A 27,787-nucleotide genomic window follows, 5' to 3' on the forward strand; every position below is an offset into this window, starting at 1 on the left:
TTGGCACTTCCAAACTGGAACACTGATCCCTCCCTTTTTTTTTTAGGCGATATAATTGCGCATGCGCACTATGCGAATTTCCTTACTAATTTTCGCGAATGTTGGACGAATATTCGTCCATCTATTTTGCAAAATATCGCGAATTTGAATATGGCCCCGGCCGCTCATCACTAATAACTATACGACCGGTGGGGTGTCCCCAGTATGTAAGGGTCAGGACCTACCAAGAGCAGAAGGGCAACTGGTGAACTGCCAACATAGGGGCCCGAGGCTCATGGATGGGACTGAAGGCAGCGTCTGGGGGTCCGATTGCACCGAAGAGCAAAGGATATGAAGGCTACGATAGGAAAGTGTCAGAACCTTATGGAGAGGAATTTATAATTGGCGCGAATTTTGGCGCAATGCGAAACCACCTGCACAAGTGTCAGGGCACGAGTCTCAGGGCAATCAAACAATATCCAAAATTTGTTGGTGCCCCCCCCCCCCCCCCCCCAGCTGTTGGCTGTCCGGGCATCCTGGGAGTTGTAGTTTTGCAACAGCTGGAGGCACACTGATTGGGAAACACTGACCTATACTATATACTACTACACTGCTGAAAAAACAGGGAACACTTAAACAACACAATGTGACTCCAAGTCACTGACACTTCTGTGAAATCCCACTGTCCACTCAGGAAGAACACTGATTGACAATCAATTTCACATGATGTTGTGCAAATGGAACAGACAACAGGTGGAAATTATAGGTAATTAGCAAGACATCTCCAATAAAGGAGTGGTTCTGCAGGTGGTGACCACAGACCACTTCTCAGTTCCTATGCTTCCTGGCTGATGTTTTGGTCACTTTTAAATGCTGGCGGTGCTTTCACTCTAGTGGTAGCATGAGACGGAGTCTACAACCCACACAAGTGGCTCAGGTAGTGCAGCTCATCCAGGATGGCACATCAATGCGAGCCGTGGCAAGAAGGTTTGCTGTGTCTGTCAGCGTAGTGTCCAGAGCATGGAGGCGCTACCAGGAGACAGGCCAGTACATCAGGAGACATGGAGGAGGCAACAACCCAGCAGCAGGACCGCTACCTCCACCTTTGTGCAAGGAGGAGCAGGAGGAGCACTGCCAGAGCCCTGCAAAATGACCTCCAGCAGGCCACAATTGTGCATGTGTCCACTCAAACGGTCAGAAACAGACTCCATGAGGGTGGTATGAGGGCCCAACGTCCATAGGTGGGGGTTGTGCTTACAGCCCAACACCGTGCAGGACGTTTGGCATTTGCCAGAGAACACCAAGATTGGCAAATTTGCCACTGGCTCCCTGTGCCCTTCACAGATGAAAGCAGGTTCACACTGAGCACGTGACAGATGTGACAGAGTCTGGAGACGCTGTGAAGAACGTTCTGCTGCCTGCAACCTCCTCCAGCATGACCGGTTTAGCGGTGGGTCAGTAATGGTGTGGGGTGGCATTTCTTTGATGGGCCGCACAGCCCTCCATGTGCTTGCCAAAGGTAGCCTGACTGCCATTAGGTACCGAGATGAGATCCTCAGACCTCTTGTGAGACCATATGCTGGTGCGGTTGGCCCTGGGTTCCTCCTAATACAAGACAATGCTAGACCTCATGTGGCTGGAGTGTGTCAGCAGTTCCTACAAGAGGAAGGCATTGATGCTATGGACTGGCCCGCCCGTTCCCCAGACCTGAATCTGATTGAGCACATCTGGGACATCTCTCTCCATCCACCACAGACTGTCCAGGAGTTGGCGGATGTTTTAGTCCAGGTCTAGGAGGACATCCCTCAGGAGACCATCCTCCACCTCATCAGGAGCATGCCCAGGCATTGTAGGGAGGTCATACGGGCACGTGGAGGCCACACACACTACTGAGCCTCATTGGGACTTGTTTTAAGGACATTACATAAAGTTGGATCAGCCTGTAGTGGGGTTTTCCACTGTGATTTTGAGTGTGACTCCATATCCAGACCTCCATGGGTTGATAAGCGTTAATTTTTAACGTAAATTTGTTTTCCCTTAGTCCTAACAGCAGCACAAGTGGGGTGTTCTGCCCCTGTGAAGCTGGCAGGACGGTGGAATTTTTAATTCCGCCCAAGCAATTTAAATTAATTAGCCCCCCCATAAAAGGCCTCCTCCCCTAGGCCATCTCGCTTAATAACAAGTAACAAAAAAGTTTAGGGCGGGAAATTTGTGTGCTGCTGTTAGGACTAAGGGAAAACAAATTTACGTCCTAACCAGCAGCACAAGTGGGGACTTAGCGAGTAACAACACAAATAGGGAGGGACTACGGCAGAGTGGCACTTAGGATTGACTGCCCAAAGGCCAACTCTTCCGATCGTTTGGCATTAACCCTGTAATGACTCAAAAAAGTATTGTGGGTGCTCCAAGAAGCAGCAGCACAAATCTGTTCCAGAGGAACAGACCTTTTCTCAGCAAAGGAAGTAGAGACTGCCCTAGTGGAATGGGCAGTGACAAAGGCAGGAGGAGTTAGCTCCTGGACTATGAAGGTCTCTCGGATTGCCTCCTTAATCCACCTACTTAGGGTAGGTTTAGAGGCTTTCAAGCCCTTGTTCTTTCCAGAAAAAGAAACAAGGAGGTGTTCCGACTTCCTGAATTCTCCAGTTCTTGAGATATAGACTCTGAGAGCTCTAGAGATGTCCAGAGTGTGGTCAACCGCTTCTTCAGGAGAGGATGGATTAGGGAGTAGAACTGGAAGGGAAATAACCTGGTTGGTATTGGAGAAAGTCGGAACCTTAGGAAGGAAGGTAGGTAAAAACCTCAACAGGACTCTGTCCTGTAGAAAAACAGTATAAGGCTCAAAAGCCGAAAGGGCCTGAAGCTCACCCACTCTCTTGGCTGAGGTTATGGCCAATAAAAAAGTGACTTTAAGGGACAAATACCTAAAGTCTACTTCTTCCAGAGGTTCAAAGGGGGGAACGCATAACCCCCTGAGAACAGTGGCTAAATCCCAACTGGGAATAGGTCTGAGAACTGTAGGTTTAAGTCTTTCAGCCCCTTTGAGGAATCTTCTAACCAGGGATTCTTGTGATATAGACCTGCCTAGGAAGGCAGAGAGTGCTGCGACCTGAACCTTTAAGGTGGATGGGCTAAGACCCTTGTCAAGGCCATCCTGGAGAAAACGCAGTATTGCAGAAAGAGGAGGATCTGAGGTAACTACCTCTTTCGATGCACACCATTGAAGGAAAATCTTCTTTATCCTGGAGTAAACCTTGTTTGTAGACTCTGCTCTAGAGTGTGCAATAGTTCTCAAGACCTCCGCAGGAAGCCCACTCCTTAGTAGGGTCCTGTCAATCTCCAGGCTGTCAGATTGAGTCTCCTCAGATCTAGGCAGGAGCCTGTGTTGTGAGACACAAGGTTCTGCACGTGGGGAAGCCTCCAATAACACCCCTGACTCGTCCTCATGAGTTGGGTGAACCAAGACCTCTTCGGCCAGAATGGGATGATGGCAATCACTGAGGTCTGGTCTTGCCTGACTTTCATCAATACCCTGGGTATCATGGAAAGTGGAGGGAATATGTAGGCCAGCCTGAACCTCCATGGGATGGACAGAGCGTCTATCGCCACCGGATTGTCCTCCTTGTAAAGGGAACAAAACTTGCTCACTTTGGCATTCAGCCGGGTTGCCATGAGGTCTATTTCTGGTGTACCCCACTTCAGGGTTATCCTCCTGAAGATCTTCTCGTTGAGAGACCATTCTCCCTGGACTGCAAGCCCGCGACTTAGACGATCTGCCACTACGTTGAGATCCCCCTTGATGTGGACTGCAACAAGGTGGGATAGGTTGAGCTCTGCCCACGATAGAATAAGTCCAGTCTCCTTGAGGAGCACTTGGGACTTTGTGCCACCCTGTCTGTTGATATAAGCCACTACGGTGGTGTTGTCTGACCGGACTCTTATTGCTTTCCCTAAGATATGGGGAGCAAAGTGGAGGAGCGCAAGACGAACTGCTCTTAGTTCTCTCATGTTGGATGAGAATAACCTTTCCTGAGGGGTCCAGGTACCCTGAACCGGATGGTCGTCCAGATGGGCTCCCCACCCTAGAAGGGAGGCGTCCGTGGTCAGAGTGATCCACAGAGGTTGAATCAAGGACTTCCCATCTCTCAGGTTCGTCCACCACCTGAGAGAGGCACGGACTTCGGACGACAGGGTGCATTTTTTGTCCAACCCACTGGGGTTGCGATTCCAGGCAGTCAAGACCTGATCTTGGAGAGGTCGGAGGTGCCACAGGGCCCAGGGGACTGCTTCTGCAGACGCTGACATGTGGCCCAACATCTTCATTAGAGTTCTGATGGGCACTCTGCGAGGTACCGACAAAAATTCTGCGGCTCTTATGACGCGCTCTCTCCTTTCTGGGGTGAGAGACAGCATCATCCGAGAGGAGTCTAGGACAAACCCCAGGAACCTTCTTGAGGTAGATGGAATGATCTCGGATTTTTCCCAATTTATGAGCCACCCTAGGTTTTGAAGAAAATCCAGGGTCAGTTGAAGATGAGCTTGAAGAATGTCTAGAGACGCGGCTTTTAAAAGCCAGTCATCTAGAGAAGGAACAATCTCTAGGCCTTTTAGTCTTAGAGCAGAGACAACTGGAGCCACCACCTTTGTGAAGGTGTGGGGAGCGGAGGTAATGCCGAACGGTAGAACAGCAAATTGGAAATGCCTTAATGGTGACGGCGATTCTTAAGAACTTCCTGTGGGCAGGAAATATAGGGACATGAAGGTATGCATCCTTCAAGTCTATAGTGACCATGAGATCTTGTGGGTTCAAGATACTGACCACCGAACGAATGGTTTCCATTCTGAACTGCCTTTTCCTTATAAATGGGTTTAGGTAGCGCAGGTCTATTATCATGCGCCAGTCGCCATTTGGTTTGGGAACCAAAAATATCGGGGAGTAGACGCCAGATCCTCTTTGATCTGGGGGAACTTCTTCCAAAGCTTGCTTTTCCAAGTATTGGAGAACTGAGGTTTCTATGACAGCCTGTTTTGGCTGAGGAAGTAACTTTGTTAAGACAAACTTCCTTGGGGGAGGGGAGATAAATTCTATCCTGTACCCCGACTGAATAACCTTCAGAACCCAGGGACCCTGGATTTCTTGCATCCAGGTTGTAAGGAATAAACTTAAACGTCCTCCTACTGGAGGAGGATGGGCAGATAGATTCTCTGCAACAAACACTTGAGGGAAAGGGAGAGGGACGTTGGTGGATGTCAGTGGAGAGTCATAGCTCGGCCTTCCGGTCTTTACCGCGGCCGCGACCTCCACCACGTTTTTGAAAGGACTGACGTCTCTGGGATCTAGGAGGGCCCTGGGACTTCCCCCCTCTTGCTCTACCTTTACCCCGAAAGGCCTGAACAGGAAGGCACCTGCCTTTTTTGTCAGCATAACCTTCCATTATGTGATCCAGTTCAGAACCAAATAGCCAAGTAGGCTCGAAAGGCATCCCACACAAGTTAAACTTGGAGGTGTTGTCCGCTACCCAAGGGCGTAACCACAAGGGACGTCTGCTAGCAGAAGCGAGTGCCATGGACTTGGCAGCTAGCTTAAGGTGTTGCTGGGAGGCCTCGCAGAGGAAGTCTATACCAAGGAGGAGTGTCTTGAAGCTGTCCAAGATGTCTTCCCTGGGGACATTGTTGTCAATCTCGGTTTGTATGCGCTCCACGCGCTCCTTCACGAAGTCAGACACTTCTCCCGAGGCAATAGCCACAGAGGCAGACGCTGATGCTGCTGAATATGTGCGTCTGAGAAGGGAATCCACCTTCCTATCAAGCGGGTCCTGGAGGTTGCTTCCATCATCCGCGGGAACCAAGACTCTCTTGGACAGTTTATTTACTGTCATATCAACCTTAGGAGGTGGCATCCAGGAATCAGATTCCGCGTCCGAGAGAGGGTACATCAACTTAAAAGGCAGCGCAAAGCGCAGAAGAAAGTGAGGCCGGGACCGGAAGTCGTCAGATGACGTACTTCCGGTCCACGGCTCGCACAGTGTAATGGAGGCGCGGAGGAAAAACAGCGCGCGCCGGGACACGTGGAACGCCAGACGGGTAAGAAAAAACCCGCGGCGGCATCCCTAATGCTATGAGGGATCACCGGATCCCTCTAGCAACATAAAATAGTCAAAACAAATTGTTTTAAGATAAACCAGGCCGGAGGCCCAGATAATATAAAGAGAAAAAAACAGGGGGCAGTTGGAAAAGGTACTGCGCCCCAAAAATATCTCCCCAAATACAGGGGAGACATCCAGGCAGGCTCCAAAGGAGCCTGCACCGTCCTGCTGTCCTTACACAGGACAGAAAAAAAGCGAGATGGCCTAGGGGAGGAGGCCTTTTATGGGGGGGGCTAATTAATTTAAATTGCTTGGGCGGAATTAAAAATTCCACCGTCCTGCCAGCTTCACAGGGGCAGAACACCCCACTTGTGCTGCTGGTTAGGACGTAAGGGAAATGTGATTTCCATTGATAATTTTTGTGTGATTTTGTTGTCAGCGCATTCAACTATGTAAAGAGGAAAGTATTTCATACGATTAGTTCATTTATTCAGATCTAGGATGTATTATCTTAGTGTTCCCTTTATTTTTTTTGAACAGTGTATACAGTACAACATGCTGGGAGTTGTAGTTTTCGTTTGGGGCAGCTGTTGAGCCACAGGCTGTATCAGGGCATGCTGAGAGATGTAGTTAGTAACTAACTGCAACTCCCAAATTTTCTAAAAAAAAAAAAAAAACAAGAAAGAAAAGGTTTCAAAAAGTCACATCAAACAAAAATGGTAATGTTAAAAACTACAGATCGGGGCGCAAAAAAATGAGCCCGCATGTGTATCCTGTGATGTTTCACATATATAATTAATTATGCAAATTAGCTTGGCTGGTATTTTTTGGGGCAAGAAAGGTGGCAACCCTAAATCTGGAGGAACCAAAGTGGGGAAGGAATCCCCTTTCTCTAATCGAGGACCATTTGTACCAACAGGCAGGGGGCCCAGGCGCCCAGAACACTGACCAGATTTTGGGGGGTTGGCAGACATGGATGCATAGAATTGCTTTAACTGTAGGCGCATCCTAACTACACACTTACAGTTAAAAGGACGACAGAGCAAAGAGTGGTTGGTCTGTCAGTATGAAGCCACTCGAGTGTTTCTTTTCCTTCTGGACCCTGGAGCACACAATGAAGTCGCCCGTCATAGACCCATAGAGAGAAGATGCTGGTGGACTGTGAGGGAGATAGGAGAAGGACCTACCTAATGGGGGATAATATCAACAGGGGCCACCTACATTATGGGGGAAATAATCTATAGGGACTGCCTACCGATTGGGAGGATATCCCATACAGAGAACACTTGTGGTGATGCCTGGTGCACGATAATATCACCCGTGAAAGACCAAGGAAATCCTGAAAACAGGACCTGTTGGGGGTACGCGAGGACTGTGCTTGGGAAACACCGGTCTATAGGGACCAACTACCTATTGGGGGATATTATCTACAGGGGCCAACTACCTAATAGGGGATATTATCTCCTGGGTAACCAACCTATTGGAAGGACCTGTCAACCTACTGGAGCGACCCATTTTATCCAATAGGGGGAGAACCTACTATAGTTATTGGGTGGACCTTGGGACAAGCACTTTAACACAGCAAGAACTAAACTGAATGTATGCCCCTGATCCTATTTCACTCAAGGTGGTTTTCTAAAGTCAGATTTTGCAGTGTGTTTGGTGCTCCCCCATATAAAACCCTTTTGGAGATGAATAATATAGACATCAAGCGTCAATCAGATGATTAAAGCAAAATCATTCCAGGGACATAAATGTATTAGGCACAAGAGCGCAGATGTCCGTCATTCTCCTGTAAGGTCTCCAGTCCGCCACAGAACCCCAATAATATCGAGAGCTTTACTCAATGAGGAATATTCACCAAGTCCATAAAGAAATAGATCCCGAATACAGGAGGAGCCTAAAGCTGAAAATGACAAACGGAATCCAACAGAGCTTAAAACTTCAACATATGTTGGTTAAAAGTTTAATATGTTTATTCCATGTAAAAAAAAAAACAATGATCAGTAAGAACAGTCATCCATACACAATCTCAGACAGACATATGATGTATCTATAGTTCAAGGGGTATTCCGGCCATAGACATCTTATCCCCTATCCAAAGGGGGGGGGGGGGGAGTGATTCAAACTTTTTATTACTGAAGGGGCTTATTCACATTTATTAAAGAAGATCTGCAGTGTAAGACACTTATCCCCATCCGCAGGACCCGCGACCCCCCCCCCGCAATCTCCTGTTCAGGGCCCTGGCTGACACCCCCCCCCCCCCCCTCCCTCCATGTATCTCTATCAGAGAGGCAGAGATACAGCGTTTGTGCATCCCCACTTATCCCATAGAGCTGTATTGAGGGGACGCGTCATCATCCTCAGTGAGGTCAGCAACAAGCACGTTAGCAGCTCACAGTCGTGACAATGCCAGGTCCCCCCGAGATCGCGAGGGGTCCAAGTGGTCAGATCCCCCCCGATCAGACACTTATCCCCTATCTTGTGAGTGCCTTACACGGCAGTACTCCATTTTTTATGTTTTTAGTTTCCATAGATGACTACTACAAATAATCTCTAAATTGCAGACAGTAAACAATGCTATAGCACAGACTTGATCAGGCTGCCTGCACTATTGGAGCGCCGATCAGATGAACTGGAGGCAGATAGGCACCCTCCATCCATCCTCTCAGCTGATCGGAACCCCGCAATTTTGTCCCGGTAGGCTCCCTAAGCTACTGTAGCTGATAAAGAAATCAGATTCTACTGGAATGTTGGATTAGCTGCACTGGAAATAGGAGTCACCAATGTTGTGTTGGCCTCCCAGGGGTGAGGAAATTTAATAAAAAACTACTTGTCCACGGGACTAAAACGGAGCAAAATCTACTTGTCCCTCATGACGATCCACTTGTCCGGCCAATTTTCGCTTTTACACTCTCGTTTTTTCCTCCTCGCCCTATAATAGCCATAACTACCTACTATAATGATACCATTTAATTTTCCATAACATATTCTCCGAAACAAAAACATTGGTGAAGTGAAATTGAAATAGTAAAAGATAATTTTGCAGATGTGGTGGTTTTTCTTTTCTGCGCCATTTTCCTTGTGGTTGAGGTAACATGTTATTTTGATACTTTAGACCGGCCTGATTACAGCAATACCAGATTTGTATAGTTTTTGGCATGTTTTACTAATTTAAAAAAAAATAAAAAATCAGAACTTAAAAAAAAAAAAAAAAAATTTCTTGCAATTTTCTGTATGAGGACACATTTTTTTGCACCATAATCAGTTTTTGTTCTGGTACCATTTTGGTATTGATCTGACTTTTTAATAGCTTTTAACTCTTTTTCTGGGATATTATAAAAATTGCAATTGTGTTTTTTTTTTTTTTTACATTTACCTCATTTACTGTACGGGATACATAATGTTATATTTTAATACTTCGTACAATTACGCAGACAGCGATACCAAATATGTTTATCTGGGTTTATATAGGAAGAGGGCGCGATTTGAACTTTTAATATGGAAAGGGTTCATGTGTATCTTTTAAACATTTATTAAACATTTTTTTCACACTTTATATTATTAGTCCCTTAGGGGACTTTTAGGAGGAACCATTAGATTCCTCATACAGATCAATAGAGTTCTATTGAACTCTATTAATCTGTGTGCTCTGCGCTCCATTGATAGAGCCTAGTCCAGCCAGGATCTATCAATGACAGAGCCACAGACAGCAAGGAAGCCCTCCAGCTACCTCTAAAGTGGATGGCCCCCCAGATCGCGCTGCGGCGGCGCGGTGTGGGGTGCTCGGTGCGATCCACCCCCCTATCCCACCAGGGAGCATTCACATGTCCCTTTAGATGCCGCTGTCAGCTTTGACAGAGGCGATCTAAAGGGTTAATAGCCAGCATGCTGGCTATTAGCGGCAGCCCCCAGCTACTGAACACAGCTGGGGGCTGCAGAGTACGGAGCAGGCTGGAGCCGGGAGCCCGCTCCATACTCCACTGTGAGCGTCACCGTGCTTGTCGGGAGCTTTCAGACCCAGCCCTGCTTGCCCGAAGGGCCTAAAAAATTTGCATATCCCGGGCGTCGGCCAATACAAATTCCACATCCATGCTTCCACAATCTCCAGATCTAGCACCCTGCAACTATTTTTAGTGGGGGCTACATCAAGGACATAAGGTATATGGGGCTAAATGACTATTGTGAGTCCACCATAACGCTGTGGCTTTCTTTTTGTGAACTGGCTATTTCCTGTTGGAGTTCCCTACCTTCAATTACAAGTCCCAGGATCCTTTGTAAGTGTGAGGCCACTTTTCTCCCACCCATTAAAGCACACCTGAGATCCCTTCCATGCGTGATGTGCTTGAAACTACAATTCCCTGCAGCCCTGTGGAGAATGATCCCCCCCCCCCCTCACCCAGCGGTTGCTCCACCCATTGAAGCACAGACACGCTCCTGTTCAACACCTGACTAGTAATGTAATGTCTTAGGCTGCACTGCAACCTGGGAAAAGCTGAGACAACACCTATTTTGTATGCTGCTAAAAATAAACATCGGAGCAAAGATCACATAAGAATTGCAAGACCGGCCAAACATAGGTACAGACACTAAATTATGAACTACACTAACTTTACAGTCCATGTAGCATAGTCAAATAAAAAAAATCCATGGAATACCCCTTTAAATATTTCCTATATATCAAGGCAGGATTTCTCTTCCTCATAAATCTTTTGCGGACATCTCGTGAGCTTTAGTTCACACTGCATCCTATGACACCAGGTCCAATAGACATTGATGTGGTAGTTCTGGTCCTTGGTAAAATCATTTAATAAAACGCAATTTAAATATCTTCTCCAATGAAAGTTTTTAAAAACATGCACAGCTTAGAAATTTTTTTTATATTCTGCACATAAACGTCTCCCAATATGAATTCTCTCATGTACAGGGGTCTGCTCATCTGGTAGGACATTTCTCCCATTCTGCATATGGCTATAGCTTTTCCCTAGAGTGACTTCTTTGATGAACAATAAGAGCTTGTTTCTGGTTAAACCGTTTTCCACACTCTGCACATGAATATGGCTTCTCTTTTGTGTGTATTCTCCGATGTACAACAAGAGCTTGTTTCTGGTTAAAGCGTTTACCGCACTCTGTACATAAATAAGGCTTCTCCCCTGTGTGGATCCTCTTGTGTTCAACAAGACTTCGTTTACGGGTAAAACATTTACCGCACTCTGAACATGAATAGGGTTTCTCCCCTGTGTGGCTTCGCCTATGTGCTACAAGATCTGATTTTTGGGTAAAAGATCTCTCACATTCTGGACATGAAAATGGCCGCTCCCCCGTGTGGACTCTCTTATGTATATGAAGATTGTTCCTTAATCTAAAACATTTTCCACATTCTGAACACGAGAACGGTTTCTCCCCAGTGTGAATCCTCAAATGTTCAACTAGATGTTGTTTATTCCTAAAGCACTTCTCACAAACTGAACACGAGAATGGTTTCTCCCCCGAGTGGATTCTCTGGTGTCTCACAAGATCTGCTTTCCGGTTGAAACATTTCCCACATACAAAACATGGAAAAGGCTTCTCTTCCGCATGAACCTTCTGATGATCGTCAAGATTTGCTTTAATTGAAAAAGATTTCACACATTGCACACAAGAATATGGCTTTGCTACGGTGTGAGTTCTCTGATGCGCAACAAGAGCTTGTTTCTGGATAAAACATTTTCCACATTCTGAACACGAGAATGGCTTTTCTCCAGTGTGGGTCCTCTCATGTCTAACAAGATCTCTTTTCCTATTAAAATTTTTCTCACACATTGAACACGAATACGGCTTATCACCCGTGTGAATTCGCTGATGGATAACTAGATCTGTTTTCAGAATAAAACATCTCTCACACACCGGACAATGAAATGGCCTTTCCCCGGTGTGAGTTTTCTGATGGGCAAAAAGATTAGATTTGATTGCAAAACATTTCCCACATTCAGGACATGGAAATGGCTTCTCACTGGTGTGAACTCTGTGATGTTCAACAAGATGTTGCCTATTGGTAAAACATTTATCACACACTGAACATGAATGTGTCTTCTCCCCTGAGTGTACTCTCAGGTGTCTGATGAGACCAGACTTCTGATTAAAACTTTTTTCACACAACGAACACACAAATGGCTTCTCCTCTGTGTGAATTTTCTGATGTTCACAAAGATTTGATTTCCAGGTAAAGGATTTCCCACATTCCAGACATGAATACGGCTGCTCTCCTGTGTGGATTCTCTGATGTTCAAGAAAGTTTGTTTTATTTGTGAAACATTTCTTGCATTTCAAGCATGAGAATCGAGTGTTATTTTTGTGATTTCTGGTGCCGAAGCAGGGAGGCCTATTATCGGTCATTGACTGATCAGATGAAGGTCCTTCGAGAGTGTTGGGATCAGATGATGGGAGATCTTTGCTGTGGTCGTCTATAGGTAGATTTGTGGTATCAGAAGGTTCTTCAGAAATATTTTCTTCTTCTTCACAATCCGATGATGAAGGAGGAGAACTACACTGGAGACTCAGTAGCATATCTGATGGGAATAAACCAAAGTAGTAAAAATTAAGGGGAGGGTGCAGCAGACTTGTCCACCAGAAAGGGAAATTATACGGTGGGACCACTGAAACACACAGGTACATTTCCGTATTTTTCAGTAATTTGCACAAAATCACATCAAAACCACCGCAGAACAACACTGTAAAGAATAACATTGTTTCTCATGGGTTTCTATATATTGTAGAAAAATCACTGTATTTACGTCACATTTTGTGCAAATTACAGCAGGTAAAAAGGGAAACCATGCAAGGGGGACAGAGGGCTCAAGGGGGTATGAAGACCAGGCTGCATGAAAGACAAGGAGTAGTTTGTGTGAGATAGGGGGACTATGAGAAGCAGTATGTGTAAGGTTGGGGGACCATGAGAAGCAGTCTGTGTAAGGTTGGGGGACTATGAGAAGCAGTATGTGTAAGGTTGGGGGACCATGAGAAGCAGTCTGTGTGAGATAGGGGAACCATGAGAAGCAGTCTGTGTAAGGTTGGGGGACCATGAAAAGCAGTCTGTGTAATGTTGGGGGACCATGAGAAGCAGTCTGTGTGAGATAGGGGGACCATGAGAAGCAGTCTGTGTGAGATAGGGGGACCATGAGAAGCAGTCTGTGTGAGATAGGGGACCATGAGAAGCAGTCTGTGTGAGATAGGGGGACCATGAGAAGCAGTCTGTGTGAGATAGGGGACCATGAGAAGCAGTCTGTGTGAGATAGGGGGACCATGAGAAGCAGTCTGTGTGAGATAGGGGACCATGAGAAGCAGTCTGTGTGAGATAGGGGAACCATGAGAAGCAGTCTGTGTAAGGTTGGGGGACCATGAAAAGCAGTCTGTGTAATGTTGGGGGACCATGAGAAGCAGTCTGTGTGAGATAGGGGGACCATGAGAAGCAGTCTGTGTGAGATAGGGGGACCATGAGAAGCAGTCTGTGTGAGATAGGGGACCATGAGAAGCAGTCTGTGTGAGATAGGGGGACCATGAGAAGCAGTCTGTGTGAGATAGGGGGACCATGAGAAGCAGTCTGTGTGAGATAGGGGACCATGAGAAGCAGTCTGTATGAGATGGGGGAACCATGAGAAGCAGTCTGTGTGAGATAGGGGGACCATGAGAAGCAGTCTGTGTGAGATAGGGGGACCATGAGAAGCAGTCTGTGTGAGATAGGGGACCATGAGAAGCAGTCTGTGTGAGATGGGGGAACCATGAGAAGCAGTCTGTGTGAGATAGGGGGACCATTAAAAGCAGTCTGTGTGAGATAGGGGGCCATGAGAAGCAGTCTGTGTGAGATAGGGGAACCATGAGAAGCAGTCTGTGTGAGATAGGGGACCATGAGAAGCAGTCTAAGTGAGATAGGGGGACCATTAGAAGCAGTCTGTGTAAGGTTGGGGGACCATGAGAAGCAGTCTGTGTGAGATAGGGGGACCATTAGAAGCAGTCGGTGTAAGGTTGGGGGACCATGAGAAGCAGTCTGTGTGAGATAGGGGGACCATTAGAAGCAGTCGGTGTAAGGTTGGGGGACCATGAGAAGCAGTCTGTGTAAGAGGGGTACAGAAACACAGAAAGCGCTCCGTGGTGTACTATCCTTGGACAACCGATAGACACTAAGTGCAATCTGCGCTTACCGGGTATTGTTGTACAACCAAGTACAACTACAACATAGAGAAACGAAGATCCCAGCAGCCACTCCTAGCCTTAAACAGACCGCTTATTCCAAACTTTCCTACAGGTGGGGGCAGGATAAATCAGGCGTTGGGAGTCTTCTGGTAAGAACACCTTTTTATTTTCCTATAATGCAACTTCAGCGCAACCTCCGTGAAACGCGTTGCATTATGGGAAAATAAAAAGGTGTTCTTACCAGAAGACTCCCAACGCCTGATTTATCCAACCTCCACCTGGAGGAAAGTGTGGAGTAAGCTGTGTAAGATGGGCGGACCATTAGAAACAGTCTGTGTGAGATGGGGGAACCATGAGAAGCAGTCTGTGTGAGATGGGGGAACCATGAGAAGTAGTCTGTGTGAGATGGGGGAACCATGAGAAGTAGTCTGTGTGAGATGGGGGAACCATGAGAAGTAGTCTGTGTGAGATAGGGGAACCATGAGAAGTAGTCTGTGTGAGATAGGGGAACCATGAGAAGCAGTCTGTGTGAGATAGGGGAACCATGAGAAGCAGTCTGTGCGAGATGGGGAACCATGAGAAGCAGTCTCTGTGAGATGGGGGAACCATTAGAAACAGTCTGTGTGAGATGGGGAACCATGAGAAGCAGTCTCTGTGAGATGGGGGAACCATGAGAAGCAGTCTGTGTGAGATGGGGAACCGTGAGAAGCAGTCTCTGTGAGATGGGGGAACCATGAGAAGCAGTCTGTGTGAGATAGGGGGACCATGAGAAGAAATCTGTGTCAGAGAGAGTGGGCCATAAGAAGCAGTTGGTTTGAAGCATAGGGGGGGGGGGGAAGAGTAATATTGAACATGGGTGGGGAAAAAAAAAAAAAAAGAGGATGTTATGCAGTATGATCTATTATGGGGATCCAGTCCGAGGTCTGAATTTTGTGGACAGTATTAAGGGGACTATTTACTTAGTGCTCGGTCTAAATTAAGGTTCTGAATTAATTTTGCGCTTTGGGCTGAGGCTCATTTAAAAGTATCCAAAAGACCAGGCCCATTTTATTTTTTCATTTTCGTTTTTTCCTCTTCTCCTTCTAAAAATCATAACTCTCTTATATTTCCATCCACAGACCCATATGAGGACTTGTTTTTTGCGTCACCAATTTTACTTTGTAATGATATCACTTATTTTACCATAAAATGTACGGCACAACCAAAAAAATATTATTTATGTGGGAAAATTGAAAAGAAAACCGCAATTTAGCAAATTTTGGAATGTTTTGTTTTCACACTGTACACTTCCCGGTAAAAATGACATGTTTTCTTTATTCTGTGGGTCAATACGATAACAATGATACCCATGTTAGATGCCTTTTTATAATTGTACCGCTTAAAAAAAATCTCAAACTATTTTAACAAAATTTGTAAGTTTGAAATTGCCCTATTTTGACCACCTATAACTTTCTCATTTTTCCATATATGGCATGGGGCTCTTTTTTTTTTTGCGCCATGATCTGTAGTTTTTATCAGTACCACATTTGCTTATATTTTACAAATTTTTTGATACATTTTGACTTTTTTTTTTAACGTTTACGCTGTTCACCGTACGGGATAATTAACAATATATTTTGATAGTTCAGACTTTTACGCACGCAGCGATACCAAATATGTTAATTATTTTTTTAACGCTTTTCTTTTTTGGGGTATAATGGGAAAATGCATAGGGCATAGCAATGATCAGTATTATCGGTCATCTTCTGCTCTGGTCTGCTCGATCTCAGACCAGAGCAGAAGACCCCAGGAGACGGCCGGGGGCAGGTGAGGGGACCTCTGGCCACCATACTGGATGATCGGATCCCCGCGGCAGGGGAAATGAAATGATCGTATATCGGGGGGGTCCCTGTAAAGTTGTTTCCTGGAATACACCATTATGGTCGTAAGACGGAAAGGCGTCAGGCCTGATGTGTGGTGTTTCTACTTGATTCTGTGGATACTACTATTGGCCAGTGCTCATTCGTGGGGTTCGTGCAGGCTTCTACTGGTTCAACAATAAGAATATGTGACCCTACTACACCAGGAGGTTCTTACCTGTCCCCGTATCAAGCGATATCTCATCTTCCTTATTGGAGTGACCGGCCGCATAATACTCCTCGTCTCCTTCTGTCTCTTCTACTTTGACAATAACCAGGTTGTCCGTCTTAAACAAAAATGACACTGGATAAAATACTCTGTGACGTAGCGATGTCTTGTGTTCTTTCTTTTCTGCTTTCTCTCACCTTATTATCGTCGGGATCATCACCGGAGGAATAATCGTCTAATGGGCTGCGACAGCTCTCCGGTGTACTACATCTACTGGAGTCTGGATCTGTAAGAAACACAGAGAGGCTGGACACCGGCCGCAGATTTCTGCATAATTTGGACCAAAAAAACTGTCTGGCCACCTTTATTAGGAGTTTTAGATACAGTATATGCACTTTTCTGCTGAGCTCAACAAAAATAGGTATGGGCCTTGGTAAAAGGGGTGTGGTTTATGATTTGAAGCCATGCACCAAAAGATAAAGCACAGGCATGGGACAAAGTCCAGGAAGTGAGGGCAGGACTAGGTCTCCTCTGTGCTCACTCCTGTCCTATCAGACTGTAGCATGAAAATAGAGAGGAGGGGGTTACAGAGCAGCCTGCAGGGATTGGATGAAGAGATCCAACACAGCACAGCAGACTCAGGGAGGAAGTGAATGCATGGCGCGTGAGGGCGGGCTCAGTGCTTGCCTCGGACACGCCCCTTCCCGAGTAGGAGATCAGAATGAGCGAGCAGCAGAACAGAGGGATTTGTGAGCCAAATACAGAAGTCAGACACATGATCTAGTAACATATAAAATCATTCCTTTTTTCTGTGATATGACAGGTACACTTTAAGTTGTCCACCATTACAAATATTGTGAGTGCCCTCTTACCCTGTGGTGTGAGGGGCTGCTGATCCTCCTTCATGACTATGTCCTTGTACTGATCCTTGTGTCCTAAGTATTCCGACTCCTCCATGGAGAGATAGACAGTGACGTCCTGACACCTTATAGGGACCTGACAGACACAATGATACGGTCATCATCCGGACACATTATACCTGTGATGTCCCAGCATTCCCTGCAGCGCTCACCTCTCCGCTCAGTATCTTCAGGATCTTATTGACGACCTCTAGGATCTTCTGCTCATTATCCTTGGAATGGAGCAGTGTTTGAGGTGGAGGCACCATGATGGGACGGGTTGTCACACACTCTCCAGATTTCTTTACTACCGTGTAATCCTGTGCATGGAGACACGTACCGATACATATCATCTCTCCGGTCATGTCTGCTATTTATTAATAGGAAACGGGAAAAAGCTGAAATGCCACAGTAGTGACTACACCCCTGAGGAAGTCCCATTCGGTGATTTGTTCCTGTGGAGATGGGTTAGTCGGGTTATCTCCCCTTCTTTCCTCCGTCTGTGTCTGCATATTGTGGGGATTCTGTACACAGCATTTTATTATTTCTTGTTCCATCTACCTTTATACACCTTGTCTTTTTTGCTGCACTGTATTGTTTATCATATATTTGATTCATTACAATTCATTCTGTTATTATGTTTTGGTGCATCTTTCTATTGTTTGGGCCACAGCATTTGTTTAGGTTAAAGGGGGCCCTTACTTGTTTCACCCATGTCCAGTGTGGCTCTATGTAGCCCTTTTTAAATGTTTATTTTGTGTCTTTTTGGATATTTGCCTATTGTGTTAATAAACTTGTACTTTTGCATCATATTGTGTATTGGGTTTGCGTCCATTGTGGCATTTCAGCTTTTTCTCGTTTCCAATTGTGTGTTCTCTATGCCGAATAGCCCCCCCCCCCCACGTTTTAACTTGATTTGTATTTTGCTTGAGCCCCCATCCCCCCCCTCTGCTTTTTTTCTCTTTCATATTGTGGTATTTATTAATCCACATAAGGAGGATGTTATTCCCAGAATCCCTCACCTCTCCAGTCAGCAGGTAGATGATCTCCAGGGTGAGGTTTAAGATCTCCTCCGCCATTGTGTATGATGGACGATCTGGGATGGGACACGAGGAAAAAAACTTTAAAAAAATCTATATAATATATATATATATATATATATATATATATATATATATATATATATATATATACAAAAGAGGCAACATCCAGTATGGAATATACTAACTATATACTCCAAATTATGGCGCTCCAGCTGTTGCAAAACTACAACTCCCAGCATGCCCAGACAGCCTTTGGCATGCTGGGAGTTGTAGTTTTGCAACAGCCTAAAGCCCCCTGATTGGGAAGCACTGATCTAGGCAGAAGAGTGGAAAGATATGTCTTTGTTTTGCAGGTAAAGCATTTTGTATGGGTACATCAGGATGTGGGCAGCAGAAACACTTCCTGCCACGTTTGTGACTTTGTGAAGAAGAGATAAAGGGGTATTCCAGCTTTATTAACAGGATAGGGGATAAGTGTCTGATTGCAGTGGGTCCTAACTCCGGGACGCCCCGCGATCTCCAGAACGAGGACCCTAACTGCATCCATTGTCTATGGGACTGCCAGAGAAACCCCAGTGCTGAATGCATGGAGCGCGTGCCAAACCACCTCTCCATGTAGTCGGGGTCCCCATTCTGGAGATGGTGGGGGGTCCCAGAGGTTGGACGCACCTCCCTGTAATCACACACTTTATCCTGTTAATAGGGGGATAGGATATGTTTTTGGGGCTGCAATACCACTTAACCCCGTACAGGAGATTGTGGTGGGTCCCAGTGGTCGGAACGTCTGCGATCTGAAACTTATCCCCTATCCTTAGGGATATAAAGTCAGCCGGCTATGGGGGTGCAGTCTCCTACAACTTGTGTCTGTAAGTTTACAATGATCACACATTCAGCCTGAGGGATGGGCAGTAGAATTATTAATACATGACCTGCACAGTTATTGTGTGTGTGTGTGTACAGTGATCCCTCAACTTACAATGGCCTCAACATACAATAGTTTCAACATACAATGGTCTATTCTGGACCATTGTAAGTTGAAACCAGACTCAACATATAATGCTACAGACAGTCCAGATCTGTGAAACGTGTCAATGGCCGGAAGAACTGACCAATCAGAATGGACATTCACTGGTAAAACCCCTGTATTACTGAAGTGTATGCACTGACTGGTGTCTGGTAGTGCCCCCTACAGTACAGGGAAGTATTACATGTTCTGTACTCTTTACCTGTATTACTGAAGTGCATGCACTGACTGATGTCTGGTAGCGCCCCCTACAGTACAGGGTGGTATTACATGTTCTGTACTCTTTACCTGTATTACTGAAGTGTATGCACTGACTGGTGTCTGGTAGCGCCCCCTACAGTACAGGGAGGTATTACATGTTCTGTACTCTTTACCTGTATTACTGAAGTGTATGCACTGACTGATATCTGGTAGCGCCCCCTACAGTACAGGGAGGTATTACATGTTCTGTACTCTTTACCTGTATTACTGAAGTGTATGCACTGACTGGTGTATGGTAGCGCCCCCTACAGTACAGGGAGGTATTACATGTTCTGTACTCTTTACCTGTATTACTGAAGTGTATGCACTGACTGGTGTCTGGTAGCGCCCCCTACACTACAGGGAGGTATTACATGTTCTGTACTCTTTACCTGTACCAGGGTTACCTTCTCCTTTGGACATCAGGTGAGGGCGACTCCATGTTACTTTTTTAGGACATTGTGTAATGAATGTACAGGCCCCCGAAGAAGCTCCTGTCCTCTACATAGACCAGTGTTTCACAAGCAGGGTGCCCCCAGCTGTTATAAAAGTACAACTCTCAGTTTGCCCGGACAGCAAAAGTAGTTTTGCAACAGCTGGAGGCTCCCTGCTTGTGAAACACTGAAATAGACAGTGATTTACAGCTCCCAGCAGATCTTTCTTACTTTTATATGTAAGGATTTGCTTTTTCTATAATAGTTATCTACTTATTTTTCTTTAATCCTCACTTTTTCCTATTTTTGGATGACATTTTGGTGCCTTTAGAACCAATTACCAGGTATCCATAGAGTTCTGGTCTCAACATACAATGGTTTCAACATACAATGGTCGTTCTGGAACCAATTAATATTGTAACTTGAGGGACCACTGTATATGTGTGTGTGTGTGTGTATGTATGTATATATATATACATACATACACACACTACAGACCTGAAGACATTCTGTTGACAATAACAACCAATCAGAATCCAGCTTCTTTGCAGCATGCTGACTATGGATCCCATTGGTTTCTCTGGACATCTCCTCCGGTTCTCATCTTATGTATAGACGCAGTGTGTGTGATACAAGTGTGATCACATATACACAGAGGACACACACATCACATGACAAAGACAACAACACACTCACCAGGAGCATGCCAGGAGGCTCCACAGCACAGGGGATGAAGGACCTGCGATGATGTCACAAAGCAATCATGTGACCATGGAGGGGGCGGGGCCTGTGCCCGGAGGGAAGGTCCTTACTATGAATCAGAGGTCTGTATTACTGAACAAAGAGCACGTGTCTCTCCTAACAGCAGAGCCCCTCCCCCTGATCACATGACAGTGACATCACCAAAGGTCCTTAATCCACCACGATGAAGATCTCTAGGTGATTAGTGCTATGAATGTATTTGTACTGTAATGTCTACAGGAAGAGAGGGACAGCCATAGGATTAACCCCTTAAGGACACAGGAAATTCTCATGTTTGTGTTTTCGTTTTTCCTCCTTGCCTCCTTCTAAGAGACTTAACTATGTAATTTTTCACCTACAGACCCATATGAGGTTTGTTTTTTTGCACAAAATCGCAATTTTGCAACTTTTAGGTGGGGGGGGGGTATTGTTTTTAAACAGTTTAAAATGACAGTTTAAAGTATTCTAACTTTCCCATTTTTTCGTATAAAAGTCTGTATGAGTCATTATTTGCGCAGTGATCTGTAGTTTTTGTCGGTACTACATTTGAGTATATGTGACTTTTTTTTTATTTTATTTTTTATAATTTTTATTAATTTTTTTTCTGGGATGTGATGTGACCAAAAATCAAATATTTTTGAATATATATTTTTTCACATTAACGCCATTCACCGTACTCAAAAACATTGTTTTTAATAGTTTGGACATTTTCAAACATGGCGATTCCAAATATGTGCATTTTTTATTTGTTTTTATTAGGAAAAGGGGGTGATTTTAATGTTTTTTAGGGTAGGGGCTTATATGGGTTATATAAAAAAAAAAAAAAACATTTGCTACTTGCACTTTTAAAATCCCCATGGGGGACTAATTGTTGCCCAGCTGTACTCGGCGGTTATCGGCGACCTCCAGCGGGTGAACAAACCGATCGGATCCCTGCATACATGTTGCCGGGGTGCCGATCAGTTGGGAGGACAGTCAATGTGGCACTTGAGGGGTTAATGACTGAGAGCAGTGTGATCGACATCCTGTACGGCTGCTGAAGCGAGATCAGCTCCTTAGCATAATCGGACCGCTGCTTAGTATGTAAATATACACCCTGGTGTGTTTAGTGCCAGGGCACCAAGACGTACAACTCTCCAATAAAGATATATGGAGGGGTCTTGTCAGCTTCGTGCAGGGATTGGCACACCCCGGTCCTGGAGAGAGCTGGGGCCCCGTACAGGAGATCGTGGGGGGTCCGATCGCTGGGATAGGAGATACGTTTTTGTTTATAATATCTCTTCTTTAAAGGGGTACTCCACTGCTCAGCGTTTGGAACAAACTGTTCAGAGCGATGGAGTCGGTGCCCTCAGCTTGTGACCTCATAGCCCGACCCCTCAATGCAAGTCTATGGGAGGGGGCGTGACTGTCACGCCCCCTCCCATAGACTTGCATTGAGGAGGCGGGCGTGATGTCATGAGGGGGCGGGGCTATGACATCACGAGGTCCTGGCGCCGGCTCCAGCGTTCGGAACAGTTTGTTCCAAACGCTGAGCAGCGGAGTACCCCTTTAAGTGGTTGAAACCACTAACTGGTGAACAGGGGTTGGAGGAAGATTATGAATCCTCCACCACTTTAAAGGGGTATTCCAGGAATATATATATATATATATATATATATATATATATATATATATATCTCTCTATCTCTCAACTGGCTCCAGAAAGATAAACAGATTTGTAAATTACTTCATTAAAAAATCTAAATCCTTTCAGTACTTATGAGCTTCTGAAGTTAAGGTTGTTCTTTCCTGTCTAAGTGCTCTCTGATGACACGTGTCTCGGGAACCACCCAGTTTAGAAGAGGTTTGCTATGGGGATTTGCTTCTAAACTGGGCGGTTCCCGAGACAGGTGTCATCAGAGAGCACTTAGACAGAAAAGAACAACCTTAACTTCAGAAGCTCATAAGTACTGAAAGGATTAAGATTTTTTAATAGAAGTAATTTACAAATCTGTTTAACTTTCTGGCACCAGTTGATAAAAAAAAAAAAAAGTTTTTCACCGGAGTACTCCTTTAACGACGCAGGACGTATATTTACGTCCTGCGCCGGCTCCCGCGATATGAAGCGGGATCGCGCTCATCAACGGCCGGGACCCGCGGCTAATACCACACATCGCCGATCGCGGCGATGTGCGGTATTAACCCTTTAGAAGCGGCGGTCAAAGCTGACCACCGCTTCTAAAGTGAAAGTGACCCGGCTGCTCAGTTGGGCTGTTCGGGACCGCAGCGGTGAAATCATGGCTTCCCGAACAGCTGATCGGACACCGGGAGGGCCCTTACCTGCCTCCTCGGTGTCCGATCGGCAAATGACTGCTCCGTGCCTGAGATCCAGGCAGGAGCAGTCAAGCGCCGACAACACTGATCACAGGCGTGTTAATACACGCCAGTGATCAGCATAGGAGATCAGTGTGTGCAGTGTTATAGGTCCCTATGGGAGAGATCAGTGTGTGCAGTGTTATAGGTCCCTATGGGAGAGATCAGTGTGTGCAGTGTTATAGGTCCCTATGGGATAACAATGATCAGTATAAGAGATCAGTGTGTGCAGTGTTATAGGTCCCTATGGGAGAGATCAGTGTGTGCAGTGTTATAGGTCCCTATGGGAGAGATCAGTGTGTGCAGTGTTATAGGTCCCTATGGGAGAGATCAGTGTGTGCAGTGTTATAGGTCCCTATGGGAGAGATCAGTGTGTGCAGTGTTATAGGTCCCTATGGGAGAGATCAGTGTGTGCAGTGTTATAGGTCCCTATGGGAGAGATCAGTGTGTGCAGTGTTATAGGTCCCTATGGGAGAGATCAGTGTGTGCAGTGTTATAGGTCCCTATGGGAGAGATCAGTGTGTGCAGTGTTATAGGTCCCTATGGGAGAGATCAGTGTGTGCAGTGTTATAGGTCCCTATGGGAGAGATCAGTGTGTGCAGTGTTATAGGTCCCTATGGGATAACAATGATCAGTATAAGAGATCAGTGTGTGCAGTGTTATATGTCCCTATGGGAGAGATCAGTGTGTGCAGTGTTATAGGTCCCTATGGGAGAGATCAGTGTGTGCAGTGTTATAGGTCCCTATGGGAGAGATCAGTGTGTGCAGTGTTATAGGTCCCTATGGGATAACAATGATCAGTATAAGAGATCAGTGTGTGCAGTGTTATAGGTCCCTATGGGAGAGATCAGTGTGTGCAGTGTTATAGGTCCCTATGGGAGAGATCAGTGTGTGCAGTGTTATAGGTCCCTATGGGAGAGATCAGTGTGTGCAGTGTTATAGGTCCCTATGGGATAACAATGATCAGTATAAGAGATCAGTGTGTGCAGTGTTATAGGTCCCTATGGGAGAGATCAGTGTGTGCAGTGTTATAGGTCCCTATGGGATAACAATGATCAGTATAAGAGAGTGTGTGCAGTGTTATAGGTCCCTATGGGATAATAATGATCAGCATAAGAGATCAGTGTGTGCAGTGTTATAGGTCCCTATGGGATAATAATGATCAGTATAAGAGATCAGTGTGTGCAGTGTTATAGGTCCCTATGGGAGAGATCAGTGTGTGCAGTGTTATAGGTCCCTATGGGAGAGATCAGTGTGTGCAGTGTTATAGGTCCCTATGGGACCTATAACACTGCAAAAAAATGTAAAAAAAAAAAGTGTTAATAAAGGTCATTTAACCCCTAATAAAAGTTTGAATCACCCCCCTTTTCCCATAAAAAAAATAAAACAGTGTAAAAAATAAATAAAATAAACATATGTGGTATCGCCGCGTGCGTAAATGTCCGAACTATAAAAATATATCATTAATTAAACCGCACGGTCAATGGCGTACGCGCAAAAAAATTCCAAAGTCAAAAAAAGCGTATTTTGGTCACTTTTTATACCATTAAAAAATGAATAAAAAGTGATCAAAAAGTCCGATCAAAACAAAAATCATACCGATAAAAACTTCAGATCACGGCGCAAAAAATGAGTCCTCATACCGCCCCGTACGTGGAAAAATAAAAAAGTTATAGGGGTCAGAAGATGACATTTTTAAACGTATAAATTTTCCTGCATGTAGTTATGATTTTTTCCAGAAGTGCGACAAAATCAAACCTATATAAGTAGGGTATCATTTTAACCGTATGGACCTACAGAATAATGATGAGGTGGAATTTTTACCGAAATATGCACTGCGTAGAAACGGAAGCCCCCAAAAGTTACAAAATGGCGTTTTTTCTTCGATTTTGTCGCACAATGATTTTTTTTTTCGTTTCGCCATGCATTTTTGGGTAAAATGACTAATGTCACTGCAAAGTAGAATTGGCGACGCAAAAAATAAGCCATAATATGGATTTTTAGGTGGAAAATTGAAAGGGTTATGATTTTTAAAAGGTAAGGAGGAAAAAACGAAAGTGCAAAAACGGAAAAACCCTGAGTCCTTAAGGGGTTAAGAGAGCGGTGCTTGTACACAGTCATGTATGCTATACACGCCCAATGTAAACTGATGTCGTCACATGGCAACATTTTACCCTAATGCCCATGACAGCACCTACACACCTAAAAAAAAACAGCACACCTCAAATAAGGAATTATATACAGTCAAGATATACAATGTAACAAAAATACTTTTATTGCACATATAAAGTATCACAAGAATGGACAAACAATTAAAAACTATTGAAAGTACCCAGACATTCTGGGCAACCCTAAACGATTGGAAGGGGCCAAAATGGCCGACCCTCCAGTGAACACCAACACATAAATATGCTTGGCACTACCACTGTTCCTACGTACTGAATGTATAGCAGCTCACTGGCGACACTGTATAGTAAATAACACACTATGGTAAGAACAAATATGCCCCTTCCCCAAAGAGCTACCAATGACCTGTATACAAGGCCCCCTGGCTGTAAGGAATATAAATATATGCCAATAGAGTCCTATAGCTGTAATAGTAACAGGAAATTAGGAAGCCAGACAGGCCGGACACAGATGGAGGTGCAAAGTTATAAGCAGATACTCATCATGGGTGTGTGTCCATACTGAAGCCCCACGCGTTTCGTCACCGTACTGGTGACTTCCTCAGGGATGCTCTAGAGAGGGCCTCCCTCTCCAGGATGGGAAACCAGAAGATATAAATATATACACACTTCTCTGCACCTCAGTTCAGTTTTCCTGTCTTATGGATAGGGAGCTGGGGTAAATGGCTGTAGCCACTTAGTGTTAGCCATCAATATGGCCTGTGAAATTAGGGTCAGAGTTCAAGTGTATGTAAACTTTAGAGTCACTGGGAAAGTGATGGCGGGAAAAGCGTAAACCGAGTTTTAATAAATGTGGCTAAATTGTATGTAAATTTATGACCTCATCTGTATGCATAGTATTTCTATTGACTTCGACTCTACCCAAAACCATTCCCAACTCCTCGGCCTTGTTCCTATCAGACATGCCATAAATGGTTTCAACGTGATCTCCGCTCAATCGAAAAATACAAACCATGAAGTCAAATAATGACCATCACAGACACACCACTATATAGTAACCAAGTGTATGTAAACTAAAGAGTCACTGGGAAAGTGATGGCGGGAAAAGCGTGAACTGAGTATTAATAAACGTGGCTAAATTGTATGTAAATTTATGACCATCTGTATACATAATGTGGGAGATTTATCAAAACCTGTGCAGAGAAAAGTTGCCCGTAGCAACCAATCAGATCACTTCTTTCATTTTTAAAGAGACCTCTGAAAAATGAAAGAAGCGATCTGATTGGCTGCTATGGGCAACTGGGCAATTTTTCCTCTGCACAGTTTTTGATAAATCTCCCCCAATATTTCTATTGACTTGGACTCTACCCAAAACCGTTCCCAACTCCTAGGCCTTGGATAAATGGTTTCATCGTGATCTCCGCTCAATCGAAAAATACAAACCATGAAGTCAAATAATGACCCCAAATAATGACGGAACTCCATGACAAAGTTTCCTTCTCCTTCTATATCGGCTATCCTAAATTTATATCTATACTACGTTGTTGCCGTTATCACTGCAGGAGCTGAACTCTGCGTAGGCCAAACTACTGTAAACTGCGCATTTCTCCATTTTACTCTGGAATCACATAGGGGTACAGGATGGCTCCACAACATGTAACTCTGGGTAAAGTCAGCAACCGCCGAGCCGAGAAGTTCGTGACGAATCGAATCACTGTAACTTCGCACATCTCTAGTTCTTATGTGAACTCAAGTAGTTTCAAATGCGGGTCCTAAAGCCTGATTATTCGGGGATGTTGGGTTCTCCTCCCATATAAAACCTTTTTGAAGATCAATAACAAACACAAGTCAATAGGCAGAGCTGCAAAGGGTCACAAATCAGGCACAGAGCAGGTGATGGCGAAAAATCTCATCAAACGACGTATTCCCAGAAAACATCATAAACAAAAGACCTCTGTCCACTCCATATCAGCCTGAGGATTAAAGGCCAGTTCACACTGATTTTTCTGTGTGGAATCCACTTTGCAGCAGCCGTCCATCACTGTCAATGGGAATCGGCAGTGACCGATATCTTAAAGAATATCAGTCAATTCTCTATATAGCTGCTGGAATGATTACGGGGCCCTAAACAATATTAGAGTAAAGGTATCTGTAAGACTAGGTTCACACTACGGAATTTCCGCCTGCAATTCCGCTTTGAAATTGAAGGCAGAAATTCCGCCTTCTAAAATGTACAGTATAGTGAATAGGTTTCCGTTCACAAATTCCCAATTCAGAATTTGTGAAGCGGAATTTGTGAATGGAAAATCCGCTTGAAAATTTCCTCCTGAAGAATGGCGTTACCCATTCTTCAGGCGGAAATACTCGCGGAACACATTGCAGTCTATTGGAGACCGCAGTGTCCGCTTGATCCTAGCGCCGACTGATTTAGACGTCTCTGGCCGCACTTGGAATCTCCGGGCGGAAATTTTCTGCCCAGAGATTCCGTAGTGTGAACCTAACCTAAGGGTCTATTCACACGGCAGAATTTCCGCTTGCGCAATTCCGCCTCAAACTAAAGCCCATAGACTTCTATGGGATTCCGCAGTCCCATTCACAGAATTGTGAATGGGAGTGCGGAATCCCATAGA

At 45.0% G+C, this 27,787-nt stretch overlaps 1 protein-coding gene across 1 annotated transcript in view; it reads right to left on the reverse strand.

Moving 5' to 3' along the window:
* Nucleotides 1-7,844: 7,844 nt before the first annotated feature.
* Nucleotides 7,845-27,787, reverse strand: part of LOC130292016 (uncharacterized) — a 125,938-nt gene continuing 105,995 nt past the window's right edge. The window contains exons 16-22 of the mRNA XM_056541448.1: nucleotides 20,632-20,693; nucleotides 18,220-18,304; nucleotides 17,371-17,517; nucleotides 17,171-17,294; nucleotides 16,496-16,584; nucleotides 16,308-16,416; nucleotides 7,845-12,610 (exon numbers count right to left, since the gene is read on the reverse strand). Of these exons, the coding sequence (XP_056397423.1) occupies nucleotides 11,034-12,610; nucleotides 16,308-16,416; nucleotides 16,496-16,584; nucleotides 17,171-17,294; nucleotides 17,371-17,517; nucleotides 18,220-18,304; nucleotides 20,632-20,693 (2,193 nt within the window). The 3' untranslated portion in view covers nucleotides 7,845-11,033. The remainder of the gene's footprint in view (nucleotides 12,611-16,307; nucleotides 16,417-16,495; nucleotides 16,585-17,170; nucleotides 17,295-17,370; nucleotides 17,518-18,219; nucleotides 18,305-20,631; nucleotides 20,694-27,787) is intronic.

This window comes from Hyla sarda, chromosome 9 (assembly GCF_029499605.1).
Source record: "Hyla sarda isolate aHylSar1 chromosome 9, aHylSar1.hap1, whole genome shotgun sequence".
NCBI lineage: Eukaryota > Metazoa > Chordata > Amphibia > Anura > Hylidae > Hyla > Hyla sarda.